Here is a 20,652-nt window from a genome sequence, read left to right as displayed (position 1 = left end):
CTCTTGTTTGATGGCGTATGCCTCGGCGCGTGACCCTGTATTTCTCAAATGACGGAGTACAACAGCATATACCCTACTCAGCCAGGAGACCTAGTCACTGTAAAATTGTCCACACCAACGGCATAGATATTTTGGAATGCTTATGGATGACCCCAGGTCAAGTACATGTACACTGTTAAGTCAGATTTATGCAGGTCTCTAGACTTGTACGGGTGCACGCACACATATTCTGTTGTTACATACTTAGCTGCCCTCTGAAGCATAAAGGTTACAGTGAGAATTAAAGACTAGTGAGGAGGACTGAAGAGGTTGTTTTCAGTTAAGTGCAGCCTTAGTCTTGTCCCAGATCTGTCTGGCAGCACAAACAGATTTGGGACCAGGCAAACAAAGCCTGGGGCAACCACAATATAAAAGTTCATACTTCTCTGCAAACACTTTCAATTAGTGGAATATAATTATCTATAATAAAGGAATCATTCATGAGTATAATTTTCTAAGTATCCCTCCTAGAATGAGAGCCAATCTTTGTATATTTATTTTAGTCTTTTTAGTCTGTATTAATGTAGCAATAAACTGAACTAATGGTCCTCATTTTACAGATCCAATCACACTCAGAGAAAATGTGCAGTTAGAATACAACACATTTTTTTATCTGTTCTTTGGACCCCAAATCAGCAAACCTAACACCATAAATTCAGTGGCTGAAAGTGCTATATTTAAGAGAATACAATTTCCTTCCTCAATTGAAATACCAATAATGCAGCACCCGAATAGAAGTCAATGTGGAGCCTAATAAGAAATAAGTGGCAGATTAACAATAGAGAAGGTCATAAAACTACTTTTATCACCAAAGTAATTCAGATAACCTTGTCTGGGCCTCCTTCAAACACATTGGTACTGTTTTAGAAAGAGGAGGAAATATTGCCTATATTTTAAAATAGCAATGAAAGAAAGGACAGGTTTTTATTTTATTTTAGACGGTAAAAAACAGGATGACAGAAAGGAAAGTGTGAATGAAAGCCATAGTTGATAAGAGCAACAGAAAACAACACAATTCAACTATTTAAATAGAATTCTAATCTCTTGGAGGAAATGGTGCGCCTCAATCCCATTCCAGGTCTCTGCTATTGTGAGGCATTCAAAAAGAGCAGAAACTATTTCAATACGACAGTTCAATACCGCAACACAACAATACGACTGGCAAACTAGCGATTTATAAATGCTTTCATTCATCAAAACTATGTTAGAGTAGATGGGTAATTTCTTTCCTCCCTAAAACTGCAATTTAAAAGCAATACCAGGCACCCTGAAACCAGCAAATTACCATAGCTATTCACAATATTGGTAATTGTAATAAATATATACAATTCTGTGTAGCCTACTTTTGATTAGACTTTTCCAGAGGAAAAATCTTCCAACCCAATACATATATGGGGCATGATTTTGGGAAAGCATTGCCAGGTTCCAAACAACCCGTTTTTTAATGAGAGTATAGCACAGCTCTGGGTGTGAGGGGGTGTGAGGGGGTGTTACCATCGCCTTAGTTGTAGGTCTAGGGCTGTTGCAGTGACCGTATTACTGCCACACCGCAGTCAAATTCCACGTGACCGTTGAGTCACGGTAATCTCCTCTTATGCACTCTGGACATGTGTTGGTAATACCCAACTCGCTAACGACCATCTGGTCCTAATGGCCTGGTACTCAGTGCTCTATTGTCCCTCTAACCACTCTGACATCAATGCAAATGAAATCAAAAATCACATAAAACGCTTATCATCAAAACAGTATCCTGCTTTGAAAACTCACCTCACTGTGATGATCAATTTGAAGCAGGAAGTTCAACAACAAGTTCAACAGGTCCTTGTGGCTGCTGTTTCAAAGCCTAACACAACGAAATGGACAGCACTTTCTAAGGTGATGATTAATTCAAAACACCCATGTGCATACGCATAGGTTTATATATGAGCCCAAGCCCCAAAAAAATTAAAATAATGATTGTGCCGTTATACAATACATAGCCTACTGCATACTACAGTGAGGGAAAAAAGTATTTGATCCCCTGCTGATTTTGTACGTTTGCCCACTGACAAAGACATGATCAGTCTATAATTTTAATGGTAGGTTTATTTGAACAGTGAGAGACAGAATAACAACAAAAAAATCCAGAAAAACGCATGTAAAAATTTTTATAAATTGATTTGCATTTTAATGAGGGAAATAAATATTTGACCCCCTCTCAATAAGAAAGATTTCTGGCTCCCAGGTGTTAAAGGGAGTGCTCCTAATCTCAGCTTGTTACCTGTATAAAAGACACCTGTCCACAGAAGCAATCAATCAATCAGATTCCAAACTCTCCACCATGGCCAAGACCAAAGAGCTCTCCAAGGATGTCAGGGACAAGATTGTAGACCTACACTTGGCTGGAATGGGCTACAAGACCATCGCCAAGCAGCTTGGTGAGAAGGTGACAACAGTTGGTGCGATTATTCACAAATGGAAGAAACACAAAAGAACTGTCAATCTCCCTCGGCCTGGGGCTCCATGCAAGATCTCACCTCGTGGAGTTGCAATGATCATGAGAACGGTGAGGAATCAGCCAGAACTACACGGGAGGATCTTGTCAATGATCTCAAGGCAGCTAGGACCATAGTCACCAAGAAAACAATTGGTAACACACTACGCCGTGAAGGACTGAAATCCTGCAGCGCCGGCAAGGTCCCCCTGCTCAAGAAAGCACATATACAGGGCCGTCTGAAGTTTGTCAATGAACATCTGAATGATTCAGAGGAGAACTGGGTGAAAGTGTTGTGGTCAGATGAGACCAAAATCGAGCTCTTTGGCATCAACTCAACTCGCCGTGTTTGGAGGAGGAGGAATGCTGCCTATGACCCCCAGAACACCATCCCCACCGTCAAACATGGAGGTGGAAACATTATACTTTGGGGGTGTTTTTCTGCTAAGGGGACAGGACAACTTCACCGCATCAAAGGGACGATGGTCGGGGCCATGTACCGTCAAATCTTGGGTGAGAACCTCCTTCCCTCAGCCAGGGCATTGAAAATGGGTCGTGGATGGGTATTCCAGCATGACAATGACCCAAAACACACGGCCAAGGCAACAAAGGAGTGGCTCAAGAAGAGCACATTAAGGTCCTGGAGTGGCCTAGCCAGTCTCCAGACCTTAATCCCATAGGATATCTGTGGAGGGAGCTGAAGGTTCGAGTTGCCAAACGTCAGCCTCGGAACCTTAATGACTTGGAGAAGATCTCCAAAGAGGAGTGGGACAAAATCCCTCCTGAGATGTGTGTAAACCTGGTGGCCAACTACAAGAAACGTCTGACCTCTGTGATTGCCAACAAGGGTTTTGCCACCAAGTACTAAGTCATGTTTTGCTGAGGGGTCAAATACTTATTTCCCCTCATTAAAATGCAAATCAATTTACAACATTTTCGACATGCGTTTTTCTGGAATTTTTTGTTGTTATTCTGTCTCTCACTTTTCAAATAAACCTACCATTAAAATTATAGACTGATCATGTCTTTGTCAGTGGGCAAACGTACAAAATCAGCAGGGGATCAAATACTTTTTTCCCTCACTGTACACATGGCAGAGAACCGTATAGGCCTAGGCGATGCTGTTGGTTCATTGATTGTGCAGGGCGGCTTACAGTTAGTCTACAATTATAGTGAATTTGTATTTAATTTTGAATAGCCTAGTAATAGGGTATTTTTTATGTTTTCATAATTAATTGGGTGACACATTACCTTTGGCTACAGAATATTTTACCACCGTGCGTTTCCATCTCCTCCCCTCTCTCCTTCATTACTTTCTCAAGCGCGCAGAGAGAGGGGCTGTCAACAGTTTAATTAAATATGTTTCGATGTTACTGAACAGACTTCACTTGATTTCCCAAATGAAGCACTGGGTAGATGCAGGAACAGGGTTAGAGAGCCCATGGCATACAGAGTTTGGGCGGAATATCACCTGTGGCGCAGCGAGGCTGCATCCTTCTCAAACAGTGGTTGATGTGTAGAGTGAAATATCCTACCCAGCAACTGGCTGGAAAGTGACCTCTATTCGCTATTCTAGTGCATATGGATGACATGTATTTTCCCCCTGCCCCTGTTCCTGCCCACTTGATAATGGGCCATTCTAAATCAAAATCAATTTGACATATTAGTAAAGATTAGATTAAATTGAGAATAGTCTGATGGGTGAAAATATGATTACTTGATGAGAGAACAGCTGTGCAGCCTGAAGCAAGGAACAGCGCGCAAGCTTTTTTTTGCGACTTTCTCAAATCATCAATAGCCTATAGTCACATCATGCAGCCCATATATGTTTTGATTTCTAAGACATTCTATCGTTCACAACTATCGTTCACAACTAAAGTTGCCAAATAATTCTGAATCTAGCGTGTATGACCTGTTTCAAATGATCGCATCATGCAGCCCATATATGTTTTGATTTCTAAGACATTCTAAGGTTTGTATCATTCACAACGAAAGTTTCCAAATAACTCTAAATCTAGCGTATAGGACCTGTTTCAAATGATCGCTTTTATGCTCAACACAGCCACTTCATATGCATGTGCACTCGCTCTGGAATGGGAAAAATATCCTTTCTATTTTATTCAGCTAAGTTCAATTATATTCTTGTTACTATAAAATCCTAATTAAGCGATAAGGCTGGAGGGGGTGTGGTCTAAACCACAGGTAAGGGCTGTTCTTAAGCACAACGCAACGCGGAGTGCCTGGATACAGCCCTTAGCCGTGGTATATTGGCAATATACCACAATCCCCCGAGGTGCCTTATTGCTATGATAAACTGGTTTCCAACCTGATTAGAGCAGTAAAAATAAATGTTGTGGTATACGGTCTGATATACCACGACTTTCAGCCAATCCGTTTTCAGGGCTCGAATCACCCAGTTTATAATATAAAATAATGGCACGGGACTTATACGAATATCTTGTCTGCTAAATGAACAAGCCTACAGCCTATGGCATGGAGCATAGTCAGATAACATACAGTAGGCCAACTCATATTCTGTTCTTCTGAAATACATTTTCTTCATACGTATCATAATGTTTCTTTAGACCTGATTATTATTATTAGACTTTTTTAAATGTAGATTGTCACGGTTCAGACAGACGACAAGAGGACCACAATTGCGTCACACCAGAAAGTTTATTAAAACTTAAGGGAAAAGGGAAGTAGGGAGTGAGTGAAGGCTCCAGGGGTTATCCCGTCCAATGTGCTGGGTCTGTGCCCCCCCCCAGTGGCAGCGATGCGTCCGATGACGCCGGTGGTTGGTGGTCCAGAAGTCCTGGGGGGGGAGGAAACACAGACACAACGGGGCGGATGAAACAAGGCAGAAGTACAGTTCAAGGGAAATCCAAATACGTTGTAGCAAGGCAGAAGGCTGGTCAGAGTTACCGGGGTCGAAGAGTAGTCAGGAGTCGTAAAGGCAGAAAGCCGGTCTGGTTTTCCTGGGGCAGAAGAGTATCCAAGAATCAGGCAGGTCCGGGGGTCACAAAACAAGGGTGAGCCAGAAGCGCGAGCACACAGGTTCCGGGGTGTGAGCTTTGCAGACGATCTGACAAAGGAGAGCTGAAAGACAGGACTTTAAATACTGGGAGAGGTTAGTGGGTAATGCAGCGCAGCTGGCAGAGTAATTAGAGCCGAGCAGAGCAGGGACAGGTGGAGCTAGTTAGGCTGAGTAGAGAGAGAGAGATGAGCAGAGTGGAAGATAGTGGAAACACATTAAGGTGGTAACCCGGTGGAGTGAGAGGGCTCATGACAGAACCCCCCCAAGGGACGGCCCCAGAAGTCCCAAGAGCAACACCACGCCGGGCGGAGGAGGGGAGCCGGAGGAGGGCTAGAACTCCTCCGAACGGTCCGAGCGAACGCCCTCATCCTCGGAGGAAGCCGGAGGGCCGTGGTCGGGAGATGGGACAGGTCCCGAGACAGGATCAGGCACAGGACAGGAAGCCGAGCGGGCAGGACGGTTAGGGATCCCTCTGGGGCGGCCCCTACGGATTGCAGGTTGATCAGGATGCCGTTGGTGGAAGGCGGTGATGAGAGTCCTATCCACAATCCGACTAGCTGGCACCCAGGTCCTTTCCTCAGGTCCATAGCCCTCCCAGTCAATGAGGTACTGGAGACCCCTACCCCTCCGTCTGGACCGAAGCAGGCGGCGGACGGTGTAAACCAGACCACCATCGACGAGCTGTGGAGGAGGAGGACAAGGCGCAGCAGGGACCAGCGGACTCTCATGAATGGGCTTAATCTTAGACACATGGAAAGTGGGGTGCACCCTCATGGAATTAGGCAGTTGGAGCCGGACAGCAGTTGGGCTAATCACTCTTATGATAGGGAATGGGCCAATGAACCGAGGTGCCAACTTCTGCGACTCCACCCTGAGTGGCAGGTTCCTTGACGACAACCACACCCTTTGACCAACATGGTAGGTGGGAGCAGGGATTCTCCGACGGTTGGCCCCGGTAGTGTAGCTGGCAACGGATCTGAGAAGTGTGGCTCGGGCCTGTGACCAGGTGCGGCGACATCGACGGGCAAACGCAAGTGCAGATGGGCAAGTAACCTCCCCTTCCTGACTGGCAAATAGAGGAGGCTGGTATCCATAAACACATTGGAAAGGGGACATACCGATGGCAGAGCAGGTCAGAGAATTGTGTGCGTACTCCACCCATGTCAATTGCTGCGACCAGGAGTGGGGGTTGCGTGAAGTCATGCATCGCAGTGCCTTCTCGAGCTCCTGATTTGCCCGCTCTGACTGCCCATTGGATTGGGGATGGAATCCGAAGTCAGACTGACTGTGGCTCCCAGCAGGTGACAGAACTCCTTCCAAAAAGCGGAGGAGAATTGTGGACCACGGTCAGAAACTACATCCTTTGGCAGTCCGTGGATCCGGAAGACGTGTTCCAGGACCACCTGGGCGGTCTCCTTGGCGGTTGGGAGCTTGGGGAGGGGAATGAAGTGTGCCATCTTGCTGAATCGGTCAACTATGGTGAGAATGACGGTCTTGCCCCTTGAAGGGGGGCAGCCCCGTGACAAAGTCAAGGGCGATGTGAGACCAGGGACGTCTGGGCACAGGCAGGGGCTGCAGCAATCCGGCTGGGGGCTGGCAGGACGACTTGTGTTGGTTGCAGATGGGGCAGGCTTGGGACGAATTCCCGTACATCCTTTCTCAGAGCGGGCCACCAGAACCTCTGGGCGAGCAGGTTGTAAGTGCGGGTGGAGCCAGGGTGACAAGCTAGGCGGGGAGTCATGTCCCCACTGAACGACCTGGGACCTTAGGTTTTCGGGGACAAAAAGCGGTCAGCTGGGCAAGTGCTGGGACCGGGCTGGTTACGGAGAGCTTCCAGCACCTGTTCCTCAACAGCCCAGGTCAGAGCTGCTACGATGCAGGGACTTGGCAGAATCGACACAGGATCCTTGGAGGGGTTGTCATCCTTCTGGAATTGACGGGAGAGGGCGTCTGGCTTGGTGTTGCGTGATCCAGGCCGGTATGACAGAGTGAAATTAAACCTGGTGAAGAACAGGGCCCAGCGGGACTGCCTGGAGTTCAACCGTTTGGCCGTGCGGATGTACTCCAAGTTCTTATGATCGGTCCAAACGAGAAATGGAATGGTGGACCCCTCCAGCCAGTGACGCCACTCCTCCAAGGCAAGCTTCACAGCCAGCAGCTCTCGGTTCCCTATGTCGTAATTGCACTCAGAGGGGGACAACCGACGTGAGAAAAAGGCACAGGGATGGAGCTTCCTATCCTCCGCAGCCCACTGAGAAATCACAGCACCAACTCCCACATCCGAGGCGTCCACCTCCACAATGAATTGCCGGTCCACGTCAGGCATCTGGAGGATGGGAGCGGAGGTGAACCTTACCTTGAGGGTACTGAAGGCCTTGTCGGCTGCTGGGGTCCAGGTGAAGGGTTGCTTGGTGCTGGTTAGAGCAGTGAGAGGGGCAGCAACGGTACTGTAGTTCCGGATAAACTTTCTATAGAAGTTAGCAAACCCCAGAAACTGTTGCAGCTTCTTTCTGTTCTCCGGAACTGGCCATGAAGTGACTGCTGATACTTTGGCAGGATCCATTTGGATACTTCCCTCTGCCACTATGTACCCCAGGAAGGCCACTGTCTTGACGTGAAACTCACATTTCTCTGCCTTGGCGTAGAGGGAATTCTCCAGAAGACGATGAAGGACTTGCTGGACATGGCGGGTGTGTTCAGACAGGTTTCTGGAGTAGATTAAGATGTCATCCAGGTAAACGAAGACAAACTTGTTTAACATGTCCCGCAGTACATCATTCACTAGAGCCTGGAACACAGCAGGAGCATTGGTGAGGCCAAAAGGCATAACCAGATACTCGTAGTGGCCTGTTGGTGTATTGAATGCGGTCTTCCATTCATCTCCCTCCCCGGATCCGCACTAGGTGGTAAGCGTTTCTGAGATCCAACTTGGTAAAAACAGTGGCTCCCTGGAGCAACTCAAAAGCAGAGGTGAGCAGAGGGAGAGGGTAACGGTTCTTCACTGTGATGTCGTTGAGTCCCCTGTAGTCGATGCAGGGGCGAAGAGATCCGTCCCTCTTCCCCACAAAGAAGAAGCCAGCACCAGCCGGAGATGAAGATGAACGGATCAATCCTGTGGACAGAGAGTCATTGATGTAGTCCTCCATGGACCTTCTTTCAGGAGCAGACAACGAATAAAGACGGCCCCTTGGAGGGGCTGTTCCAGGGAGGAGGTCGATGGCACAGTCGTACGGTCGGTGAGGGGGCAGAGATGTGGCTCTTGCTTTGTTAAACACTTCTCTGAGACCATGGTAGCATTCTGGGACATGGGAGAGGTCAGGAGCGGAGTTAGTAGGTACTGGCCGAGGGGGGTAGTGCGGCAGCAAGCAGGCAGGTTCGGTGGCAGTCCTCTCCCCACTCCCTGATCACCCCGGTCACCCAGTCGAGCTGAGGGTTGTGCCGGGCGGAGCCATGGGTAACCCAGGATGAGGGGTTGGCCTGGAGAGGGGAGCAGGTGAAACTGGATAGTTTCTTGATGGTTTCCGGACAGACCCATCAAGACCGGGGCCGTGACATGAGTGACCGATCCGAGTAAGTGTCCGTCCAGTGCCCGGGCAGGAATAGGAGGGGTCAAACGGAGGTTCTCCAGTCCCAGTTGGCGTGCCAGCTTGATGTCCATTATGTTGGCTTCGGCGCCAGAATCCACCAGAGCAGCCAGGGTGTGAGTTGAGTCAGAGAGGCGGAGGTGAACTTGCAGCAAGGGTTTGCGGTCGGAGGACTGGATGGTCATTGAGCTCAACCGGACTCCCCCTATGCCCGGTGAGCTTCGGCTTAAAGGGCAGGTTACCACACGATGTCCATCACCTCCACAATAGAGGCAGAGGTTTGAGGTGAAGCGGCGCTGGCGCTCTGCAGGAGTGAGAGAGGCTCGCCCAATCTCCATAGGCTCAGACTGATCAAGCTGACTTGGGTGAGTGGCAGTAGCTGACAGGAGCCCAGTCGGATCTCTCCGAATGCCGGTAGTTGGTGGACCTTGGCGCCCCCTCTCACGACGACGGGTCTGTATCCTTCTGTCGATCCGGACAGTCAGTGCGATGGCTTCATCAAGAGTGGAAGGCAGTTCATGGGAGACCAACTCGTCCTTGATATAGTCAGCCAAGCTATGGAAGAACGCGTCCACCAACGATGGTGTGTTCCAAGAACTTCGTCTTGCCAGGGTTCGGAAGTCGATGGAATGGTCTGCGACTGTACGTCTGCCTTGTCGAATACTGAACAGTTCACGAGACGCCTCTGCGGTTGGTGAATCCAGGTCAAACACCTTCAGCATCTCCTCAGCAAACAGGTCGAAGGTTGCACATGCGGGGGTTTGACGTTCGAACTCTGCTGTTCCCCAGAGTCGAGCTCGGCCCGTCAGGTGAGTGATGGCATACCCGACCCTAGCCCCCTCCGTGGCGAAGGTCCTTGGCTGCAAGGAGAACTGAAGTCGGCAGCTAGTCAGGAATGGCCGGACCTGGGTAGAATCGCCGTTGAACCGCTCGGGGTTTCCAATCTTGGGTTCCGGGGCAGCGGCTGCAATGACCGGGGCAGGTAACTCGGAGGCAGGGCTGGTGGGCAGACTGGCTGGGGTAAGGTTGGTGAGGAGTTGGATGATCCTGGCGAGTTGTTGTTGCTGCTGCTGGGACTGCTGCTGGTGCTGCTGGAACTGCTGATGCTGTTGGTGGCCGACCTGAAGCAGAGAGGTGATGTCGCCGCTCATGCGGCCTAGCTCTCTCTCAGTGTGTTCCAGGCGTAGCATGGCGGTGGGTTGCTCAGGTTCTTCGGTTTCCATGTCGGGGGGAAGTGTGCGCTGAGTCCATGATGGTCAGATCGTACTGTCACGGTTCAGACAGACGACAAGAGGACCACAATTGCGTCACACCAGAAAGTTTATTAAAACTTAAGGGAAAAGGGAAGTAGGGAGTGAGTGAAGGCTCCAGGGGTTATCCCGTCCAATGTGCTGGGTCTGTGCCCCCCCAGTGGCAGCGATGCGTCCGATGACGCCGGTGGTTGGTGGTCCAGAAGTCCTGGGGGAGGAAACACAGACACAACGGGCGGATGAAACAAGGCAGAAGTACAGTTCAAGGGAAATCCAAATACGTTGTAGCAAGGCAGAAGGCTGGTCAGAGTTACCGGGGTCGAAGAGTAGTCAGGAGTCGTAAAGGCAGAAAGCCGGTCTGGTTTTCCTGGGGCAGAAGAGTATCCAAGAATCAGGCAGGTCCGGGGTCACAAAACAAGGGTGAGCCAGAAGCGCGAGCACACAGGTTCCGGGTGTGAGCTTTGCAGACGATCTGACAAAGGAGAGCTGAAAGACAGGACTTTAAATACTGGGAGAGGTTAGTGGGTAATGCAGCGCAGCTGGCAGAGTAATTAGAGCCGAGCAGAGCAGGGACAGGTGGAGCTAGTTAGGCTGAGTAGAGAGAGAGAGATGAGCAGAGTGGAAGATAGTGGAAACACATTAAGGTGGTAACCCGGTGGAGTGAGAGGGCTCATGACATAGATGTTCCAAAGGCATGCATCAGTGGCTTGTATGAGGCTTGTATGCGTGGAGGCCTGGAGATGCTAAACGTGTTTATGTTAATTAATGGTCAATTATCGTGAGGACATGATTCTTTCTCATCTTAGCATAGTTCACATGTTCATTACAAAAATAGAAAAGGCAACATAGCCAACTTTCAGACAGAAACACAGGTAGTTACTGTACAATGTCTCTCGCATGACAATAACTGGCAGACAAAATGTCATGACCACCACAGCCCTATATGGGGCATGATTTTGTATGGGAAAGTATTGCCAGGTTCCAAACAACCCGTTTTATAAAGAGTGTATACAGTACAGCTCTGGTTATGAGGGGGTGTGTGGGGTGTTACCATCGCCTTAGTTGGAGGTCTGTTACAGGGACACTTCGCAGCGCAGCCCCCAGCACCATGAAGAAGGCTGACAGTAAAAGAGACGCCCGCAGACCTGCAGCACAGGAGGGGAGAGGTGGAGAGGGGAGAGGTGAAATGGGGAGAGGTGGGTGGGGAGAGATTTGGGGTGGGGAGTACAGAGAGAAAAGGTGGAGGTTATTTTGTATAATTGTTGAGACCTCATTCTATACATTATCCCAAATATGAATCACGAGTCCCCAGTCATCTCCCTCCAAACCACAACATCCCAATTCTGTTCCTTATACAAAACCCAGAGATATTCAGCTTTCTGTCTGACTTAAGCCTACATTTTCAGTTTCCACCACATGACCTTCATTTAAGGGAACTTCTGTTCCCATAGAGTCATTATCTGTTCTCTGTTCTCTCATTTCCTCTTGGTAGTGATGAGTGAGAGTCACGAGTCGAGAAAGTACACAATTATTGGTAACAAATTACTAGAATTACAAACTAAAATATGACTTGTGGTCCTCTGTAGCTCAGCTGGTAGAGCACGGCGCTTGTAACGCCAAGGTAGTGGGTTCGATCCCCGGGACCACCCATACACAAAAAAAATAAAATAAATGTATGCACGCATGACTGTAAGTTGCTTTGGATAAAAGCGTCTGCTAAATGGCATAATATTATTATTTTTACTTTGATCTGATATGAAATGCAGAGAAATATCGGTGTCTCAATGTTTCTTCGGGTTCCTGTTAGGAACACTCTGTTCCTGTCTGTCAGATTGGCCTATTTCTCTGTACTAAAGAGGGCACGACTAAACAACGGCAGATGCTGGTATGTGGATTCTTTGTGTACAAAATAACTTTCATTCTAATCTCTACCAGGCAGTCGCTACAGCTGCCTTTCATCTGGTTTGGCCTACATACTATAGCAGGGAGATTCCTCACGAAACTAGAACAGAGAAATACCATGATTTGGGGGATTTTCAAGAAATTGTATCCATAGTAGGATCCTTTAGAGGTAGGAGAGTTTACATATATTTGAGAATTACTTTTGTAATTGCAATTGTAGTTTGTAACATTTTGGCCTCACCCAGGCCTCCTTTAAGACTATATGAAATGATATCTTTAGGTGCTACAAAGCTTTGTAAAATGAGTAGTATTTTGATTTAAAAAACACACTTCTTACATACACTACCAGTCTAAAGTTTGGACACCTACTCATTCAAGGGTTTTTCTTTATTTTATACAATTTTTTACATTGTAGAATAATAGTGAAGACATCAAAACTATGAAATAACACATGGAATCATGTAGTAACCAAAAAAGTGTTAAACAAATCAAAATATATTTTATATTTGAGATTCTTCAAATAGCCACCCTTTGCCTTGATGACAGCTTTGCACACTCTTGGCATTCTCTCAACCAGCTTCATGAGGTAGTCACCTGGAATGCATTTCAATTAACAGGTGTGCCTTCTTAAAAGTTAATTTGTGGAATTTCTTTCCTTCTTAATGAGTTTGAGCCAATTAGTTGTGTTGTGACAAGGTAGGGGGGGTATACAGAAGAAAGCCCTATTTGGTAAAAGACCAAATCCATATTATGGCAAGAACAGCTCAAAAAAGCAAAGAGAAACAACAGTCCATCATTACTTTAAGACATGAAGGTCAGTCAATATGGAACATTTCAAGAACTTATAAAGTTTATTCAAGTGCAGTCGCAAAAACCATCAAGCGCTATGATGAAACTGGCTCTCATGAGGACCACCACAAGAATGGAAGACCCAGAGTTACCTCTGCTGCAGAGGATACGTTCATTAGAGTTACCAGCCTCAGAAATTGCAGCCCAAATAAATGCTTCAGAGTTCAAGTCACAGACACATCTCAACATCAAATGTTCAGAGGAGACTGTGCGAATCAGGCCTTCATGGTCGAATTGCTGTTAAGAAACCACTACTAAAGGACACCAATAAGAAGAAAATAGTTGCTTGGGCCAAGAAACACGAGCAATGGACATTAAACCGGTGGAAATGTGTCCTTTGGTCTGGAGTCCAAATTGGAGATTTTTGGTTCCAACCGCCGTGTCTTTGTGAGACGCTGTGTGGGTGAACGGATGATCTCCGCATGTGTAGTTCGCATGTGTAAAGCATGGAGGAAGAGGTGATATGGTGTGGAGGTGCTTTGCTGGTGACACTGTATGTAATTTATTTAGAATTTAAGGCACACTTAACCAGCATGGCTCCCACAGCACTTCTCAGCAATACACCATCCCATCTGGTTTGGGCTTAATGGGAATATCATTTGTTTTTCAACAGGACAATGACCCAATACACCTCCAGGCTTTGTAAGGGCTATTTAACCAAGAAGGAGAGTGATGGAGTGCTGCATCAGATGACTTGGCCTTCACAATCCCCGACCTCAATCCAATTGAGATGGTTTGGGATGAGTCGGACCGCAGAGTGAAGGAAAAGCAGCCAACAAGTGCTCAGCATATGTGGGAACTCCTTCAAGACTTTTGGAAAAGCATTCCAGGTGATGCTAGTTGAGAGAATGCCAAAAGTGTGCAAAGCTGTCATCAAGGCAAAGGGTGGCTATTTGAAGAATCTCAAATAAAAAATATATTTAGATTTGTTTAACACTTTTTTTGGTTACTACATGATTCCATATGTGTTATTTCATAGTTTTGATGTCTTTATTATTATTCTACAATGTAGAAAATAGTACAAATAAAGAAAATCCCTTGAATGAGTAGGTGTGTCCAAACTTTTGACTGGTACTGTACATTTATGAATATTGACAAATATACCATTTTTGATTTGGCTAATTTTTCTATATATTGTTGAACATAATATACTCTATGGGCATATTAAAGTTCTCTGCTAGTTTATAGTTTTATATTTGGATTATTGAAATCAAATACTACTCATATTACAGAGCAAGCGGTAAAGCATCATATGAGAGGTCTGGGTAAGGCCAAAATGTCACAAATATTCCAACTTTAATTAATTATTTCTCAATTATGATTTCAGATACACATTTCAAATATACAGTGGATATAAAAAGTCTACACCCCCCTGTTAAAATGCCAGGTTTTTGTGATGTAAAAGAATGAGACAAAGATAAATCATGTCAGAACTTTTTCCACCTTTAATGTGACCTATAACGTGAACAATTCAATTGAAAAACAAACTGAAATCTTCGAGGGGGAAAAATGAAAAATGAAAACCTTACAATAACCTGGTTGCATAAGTGTGCACACCCTCTTATAACTGGGGATGTGGCTGTGTTCAGAATTAACCAATCACATTCAAACTCATGTTAAATAGAAGTCATTACACACCTGCCATCATTTAAAGTGACTCTGATTAATCACAAATAAAGTTAAGCTGTTCTAATAGGATTTTCCTGACATTTTCTTAGTTGCATCTCAGAGCAAAAGCCATGGTCCACAGAGAGCTTCCAAGGCATCAGAGGGATCTCATTGTTGAAAGATATCAGTCAGGAGAAGGGTACAAAATAATTTCCAAAGCATTAAATACAGTGGGGAAAAAAAGTATTTAGTCAGCCACCAATTGTGCAAGTTCTCCCACTTAAAAAGATGAGAGAGGCCTGTAATTTTCATCATAGGTACACGTTAATTATGACAGACAAATTGAGAAAAAAAAAATCTGAAAATCACATTGTAGGATTTTTAATGAATTTATTTGCAAATTATGGTGGAAAATACGTATTTGGTCACCTACAAACAAGCAAGATTTCTGGCTCTCACAGACCTGTAACTTCTTCTTTAAGAGGCTCCTCTGTCCTCCACTCGTTACCTGTATTAATGGCACCTGTTTGAACTTGTTATCAGCATAAAAGACACCTGTCCACAACCTCAAACAGTCAAACTCCAAACTTCACTATGGCCAAGACCAAAGAGCTGTCAAAGGACACCAGAAACAAAATTGTAGACCTGCACCAGGCTGGGAAGACTGAATCTGCAATAGGTAAGCAGCTTGGTTTGAAGAAATCAACTGTGGGAGCAATTATTAGGAAATGGAAGACATACAAGACCACTGATAATCTCCCTCGATCTGGGGCTCCACGCAAGATCTCACCCCGTGGGGTCAAAATGATCACAAGAACGGTGAGCAAAAATCCCAGAACCACACGGGGGACCTAGTGAATGACCTGCAGAGAGCTGGGACCAAAGTAACAAAGCCTACCATCAGTAACACACTACGCCGCCAGGGACTCAAATCCTGCAGTGCCAGACGTGTCCCCCTGCTTAAGCCAGTACATGTCCAGGCCCGTCTGAAGTTTGCTAGAGTGCATTTGGATGATCCAGAAGAGGATTGGGAGAATGTCATATGGTCAGATGAAACCAAAATAGAACATTTTGGTAAAAACTCAACTCGTCGTGTTTGGAGGACAAAGAATGCTGAGTTGCATCCAAAGAACACCATACCTACTGTGAAGCATGGGGGTGGAAACATCATGCTTTGGGGCTGTTTTTCTGCAAAGGGACCAGGACGACTGATCCGTGTAAAGGAAAGAATGAATGGGGCCATGTATCGTGAGATTTTGAGTGAAAACCTCCTTCCATCAGCAAGGGCATTGAAGATGAAACGTGGCTGGGTCTTTCAGCATGACAATGTTCCCAAACACACCGCCCGGGCAACGAAGGAGTGGCTTCGTAAGAAGCATTTCAAGGTCCTGGAGTGGCCTAGCCAGTCTCCAGATCTCAACCCCATAGAAAATCTTTGGAGGGAGTTGAAAGTCTGTGTTGCCCAGCGACAGCCCCAAAACATCACTGCTCTAGAGGAGATCTGCATGGAGGAATAGGCCAAAATACCAGCAACAGTGTGTGAAAACCTTGTGAAGACTTACAGAAAACGTTTGACCTGTGTCATTGCCAACAAAGGGTATATAACAAAGTATTGAGAAACTTTTGTTATTGACCAAATACTTATTTTCCACCATAATTTGCAAATAAATTCATTAAAAATCCTACAATGTGATTTTCTGGATATTTTTTTCTCATTTTGTTACAGGCCTCTCTCATCTTTTTAAGTGGGAGAACTTGCACAATTGGTGGCTGACTAAATACTTTTTTCCCCACTGTATACCATGGAACACAGTGAAGACAGTCATCATCAAGTGGAGAAAATATGGCACAACAGAGACATTACCAAGAACTGGACGTCCCTCCAAAATGTATGAAAAGACGAGAAGAAAACTGGTCAGGGAGGCTTCCAAGAGGCCTACAGCAACATTAAAGGAACTGCAGGAATTTCTGGCAAGTACGGGCTGTGTGCTACATGTGACAACAATCTCCCGTATTCTTCATATGAATGGGCTATGGGGTATGGTGGCAAGACGGAAGCCTTTTCTTACAAAGAAAAACATCCAAGCCCGGCTGAAGTTTGCAAAAACAAACATCAAGTCCCCCAAAAGCACGTGGGAAAATGTGTTATGGTCTGATGAAACCAAGGTTGAACTTTTTGTTCATAATTCCAAAAGGTATGTTTGGCGCAAAAACAACACTGCACATCACCCAAAGAACACCATACCCACAGTGAAGCATGGTGGTGGTGGCAGCATCATGCTTTGGGGCTGTTTTTCTTCAGCTGGAACCAGGGCCTTAGTCAGGGTGGCAGGAATTATGAACAGTTCCAAATACCAGGCACAAAACCTTCAGGCGTCCGTTAGAAAGCTGAAGATGAAGAGGAAGTTCACCTTTCAGCACAACAACGACCCAAAGCACACATCCAAATCCACAAAAGCATGGCTTCACCAGAAGAAGATTAACGTTTTGGAATGGCCCAGCCAGAGCCCAGACCTGAATCCAACTGAACATCTCTGGGGTGATCTGAAGAGGGCTGTGCACAGGAGATGTCCTCGCAATCTGACAGATTTGGAGCACTTTTGCAAAGAAGAGTGGGCAAATATTGCCACGTCAATTTTTTTATTTATTTTATTTCACCTTTATTTAACCAGGTAAGCCAGTTGAGAACAGGTTCTCATTTACAACTGCGACCTGGCAGTTGTCAAGATGTGCCATGCTAATAGACTCCTACCCCAAAAGACTGAGTGCTGTAATAAAATCAAAAGGTGCTTCAACAAAGTATTAGTTTAAGGGTGTGCACACTTATGCAACCAGGTTATTGTGAGTTTTTAATTTTTAATTTTTCCCCCTCAAAGATTTCAGTTAGTTTTTCAATTGAATTGTTCACGTTATAGGTCACATTAAAGGTGGAAAAAGTTCTGACATGATTTATATTTGTCTCATTCTTTTACATCACAAAAAACTGGCATTTTAACAGGGGTGTGTAGACTTTTTATATCCACTGTATGTCAACAATCCTTCCTCCAAAGGTCTGTTCTATGGATTAAATTTAGTAAAAAAAAAAAAATTATGGTCTAATTTCGTTCTAGTTTCGTGAGGAATCACCAAGCAGTGAAACAAATCGGAAACTGAAATATCCAACTTTGAGTATACTAGGTAGAAATAGAAGAAGTGTGACTTGTCATGCCGGAATATAACTAGATTAGGAAATAATCTCCTTAATTTAAAAGTCAAGCACACCATCTTTTGAAGGTTACTGCATAGCTACTGTATTTGCAGAGCAACATATAATAACCCCTGCCTGCATGTACATCCCTGAGGGGTCTCTGAAAATCAACGTATGGCAGAATTTTAAAGCTATAAATATGTTGATTTAGAAAATCAGAATATCAGATGCACCGCAGCACACAACTCTTTAATGCAAACTCACAACAAGTGATCTCCTTTCTCTGACATATTCTGCCACCCTCAGCATTTGTATGCTCCACTCTACTTAAGCATATTACAGGAGACTATTCCACAGATGGATCATATATGATGGGCTCTGTCTGTCACCTTTCAGATGCCACAGAGGAGAAGAGATCATCAGCATTTTTTAAATGGTGGTAAGAGAAATCCCAGGAGCAAGCATATTTCACCTTAGAGATGAGGCTTTGCTATAGCCAAGCCTGCAGTGTATCCTTAAACCCCACAGACTCTTGTCAAAAGTAGTGGACAATATAGGGAATAGGGTGCCATTTGGGATGTAGACATTGACTTACTTACTACTACTGTACCTCACTGCTCCACAAGGGCCTTAGACCAAACCATGCTACAGATTAACACACGCTTTTAAGGAGTTACATTTCAAGGGGTTTTATTGACTTAGGGGTTGAGAATCCTAACCTCCCATAGACATCAATGCAAGACTAAGTGAAAACTCGACTGAGGAGGAAGTTAGGATTTGCCCCTGAATGAATAAAGTTACGAAACACAATTAACGATATGACACTGTTATAACCTTTGACTATGTAACACCCAATAGCCACTTCATATTTTTGTTTTAAAGAGACTGTCATGAGATGTCCCTAGATGACTAACTAATCACTAACCACAAACTTATGACAGATGCCCTTTGCATTCATATGCTGTATATGTTATTTGCTTTTGTATGTTTCCAAGGAGACAAATAAAATGTTTTTGTCAGCTGATAGTGTGGTCTGGGTGTTAGCTAACTGTTTTAAATCAGGTGATGTGGAGGTACTGGTTTGGTGATTAGCAGGCATGACTGGTAGGCAGCACTTACGAGTGTTACTTTAACAGCCAGTAAACGACACTTGACTTGACTGGACTGTGTTCTTTGAGAGCTTGATGAAAGACATTTCACAATTTCACAGAATAACATAAGTGGCCCGTAGCAAAAATTGCAAAAAAGGCAGTCAGTCAGTCAGTCATCATTTCGTACAGGAACATGTTATTCTGTGGTGGCTAGATCATAATGATTACTCAACAAAAGACTTGAACTTACTGAAAAGACAGAAACATTATGTTCTTTCTGTGTGTCAGACAATCTGTGCGGCCAACCCATATGATCCCTTACAGAAAAAACACTTGATTTCACATGTGGAAAATCACGTTTTTGGAACACTTCACATGTGATCTTGTGTAGTTTCATGTTATCACATGTTGCTTTACAAGTTATCACATTAACTTCACATAACATCACATGAAAACGTGTTTTTGAAACACTTATAATATAATATAATATGCCATTTAGCAGACGCTTTTATCCAAAGCGACTTACAGTCATGCGTGCATACATGTTTTTTTGTGTATGGGTGGTCCCGGGGATCGAACCCACTACCTTGGCGTTACAAGCGCCGTGCTCTACCAGCTGAGCTACAGAGGACCACTTGACATGTGATCACGTGAAATATATGTGGTCTTTCCATGGGATGACAGATATAAACACAAGGAATTATTTGGATTGTTTACCTGTTGTTCAGACCCTTTCTCATGGTTTAATAATTGAAGGTAGCCTTGGGACTGGATGTATATCTTCACTATTCTTATCTGAACATAGGCCCACCAACATTAAACTAGGCCAGTTTTTTCTACAGATGTTGTGTATACATTGAGGGAAATGTTTGTTTCCCTTTCTTATGATTTGATTGGGGAAAAAACGTCATAATCAATTATGACCTATGATATCTAATCATCAATACCTTCTCCTTTGAACGTTTTTTTCAGGATTTATGTGTCAACAATCCCCAAGTCGCTGCACCATGCAATGAAATAACCATTGGGAAATAGAATTAGGCAATGGAGACATACAATTTTTTAAATGAAGGAAAGGACATTGTGTTCCAGAACAGTATTGTCAACTGCCACCTCGAACAAAACAACTCACCCTTCTTGTCCATCAGCCACATAAATAGCAGCCAAGGGGTGAACCCCACTGGCCCCCACAGAACCAGCACGGCGATGTCAGATTTGGCGAAATCGTACGCGTGAATGGCAGAGTTCTGAATTGGGCCCCAAGTGTTCCATACCATCCCTTGCATGAACGCCAGCAAAGAAAACAGAGTCAGAACCAGCCATCTTCTCCCGTAGACTCGGCTGTAAACTGGCTGAATGCTAGTCTCGGGGTTAGAAGGGAAAATAAGTGGTTCCCTTTCGCTCTCGGTGCTCGATGCAGCACCCATCGCATTTTATACAATGTAGCGTTTGTTCAGCAGTGATTTAATCTGCACGCGCTGTCCAATATTCGATTACACAATGGCAAAAAATGTATCTAACTTCAATATCAGTTGCTCATAGAAACAATAACAAGCTCCTACAATTCAAACTTAACTGCGCATGCCTGAAAGGAAGTGGTCACAATTTTGAAACTTAAACCCGTTGTCATCC

At 45.1% G+C, this 20,652-nt stretch overlaps 1 protein-coding gene across 1 annotated transcript in view; it reads right to left on the bottom strand.

Annotated features, from left to right (window-relative positions):
• LOC121554878 (solute carrier family 49 member 4 homolog) overlaps positions 1 to 20,590 on the bottom strand; it is an 87,477-nt gene extending 66,887 nt beyond the window's left edge. Inside the window, exons 1-2 of the mRNA XM_041868598.2 lie at positions 20,153 to 20,590; positions 11,435 to 11,528 (exon numbers count right to left, since the gene is read on the bottom strand). Coding sequence (XP_041724532.1) covers positions 11,435 to 11,528; positions 20,153 to 20,447 — 389 coding nt within the window. The 5' untranslated portion in view covers positions 20,448 to 20,590. The remainder of the gene's footprint in view (positions 1 to 11,434; positions 11,529 to 20,152) is intronic.
• Positions 20,591 to 20,652: the final 62 nt, after the last annotated feature.

Source organism: Coregonus clupeaformis, chromosome 40 (genome assembly GCF_020615455.1).
Source record: "Coregonus clupeaformis isolate EN_2021a chromosome 40, ASM2061545v1, whole genome shotgun sequence".
Classification (NCBI taxonomy): domain Eukaryota; kingdom Metazoa; phylum Chordata; class Actinopteri; order Salmoniformes; family Salmonidae; genus Coregonus; species Coregonus clupeaformis.
The sequence above is the reverse complement of the archived record's forward strand: the minus strand, read 5'-3'. Positions and strand labels throughout refer to the sequence as shown.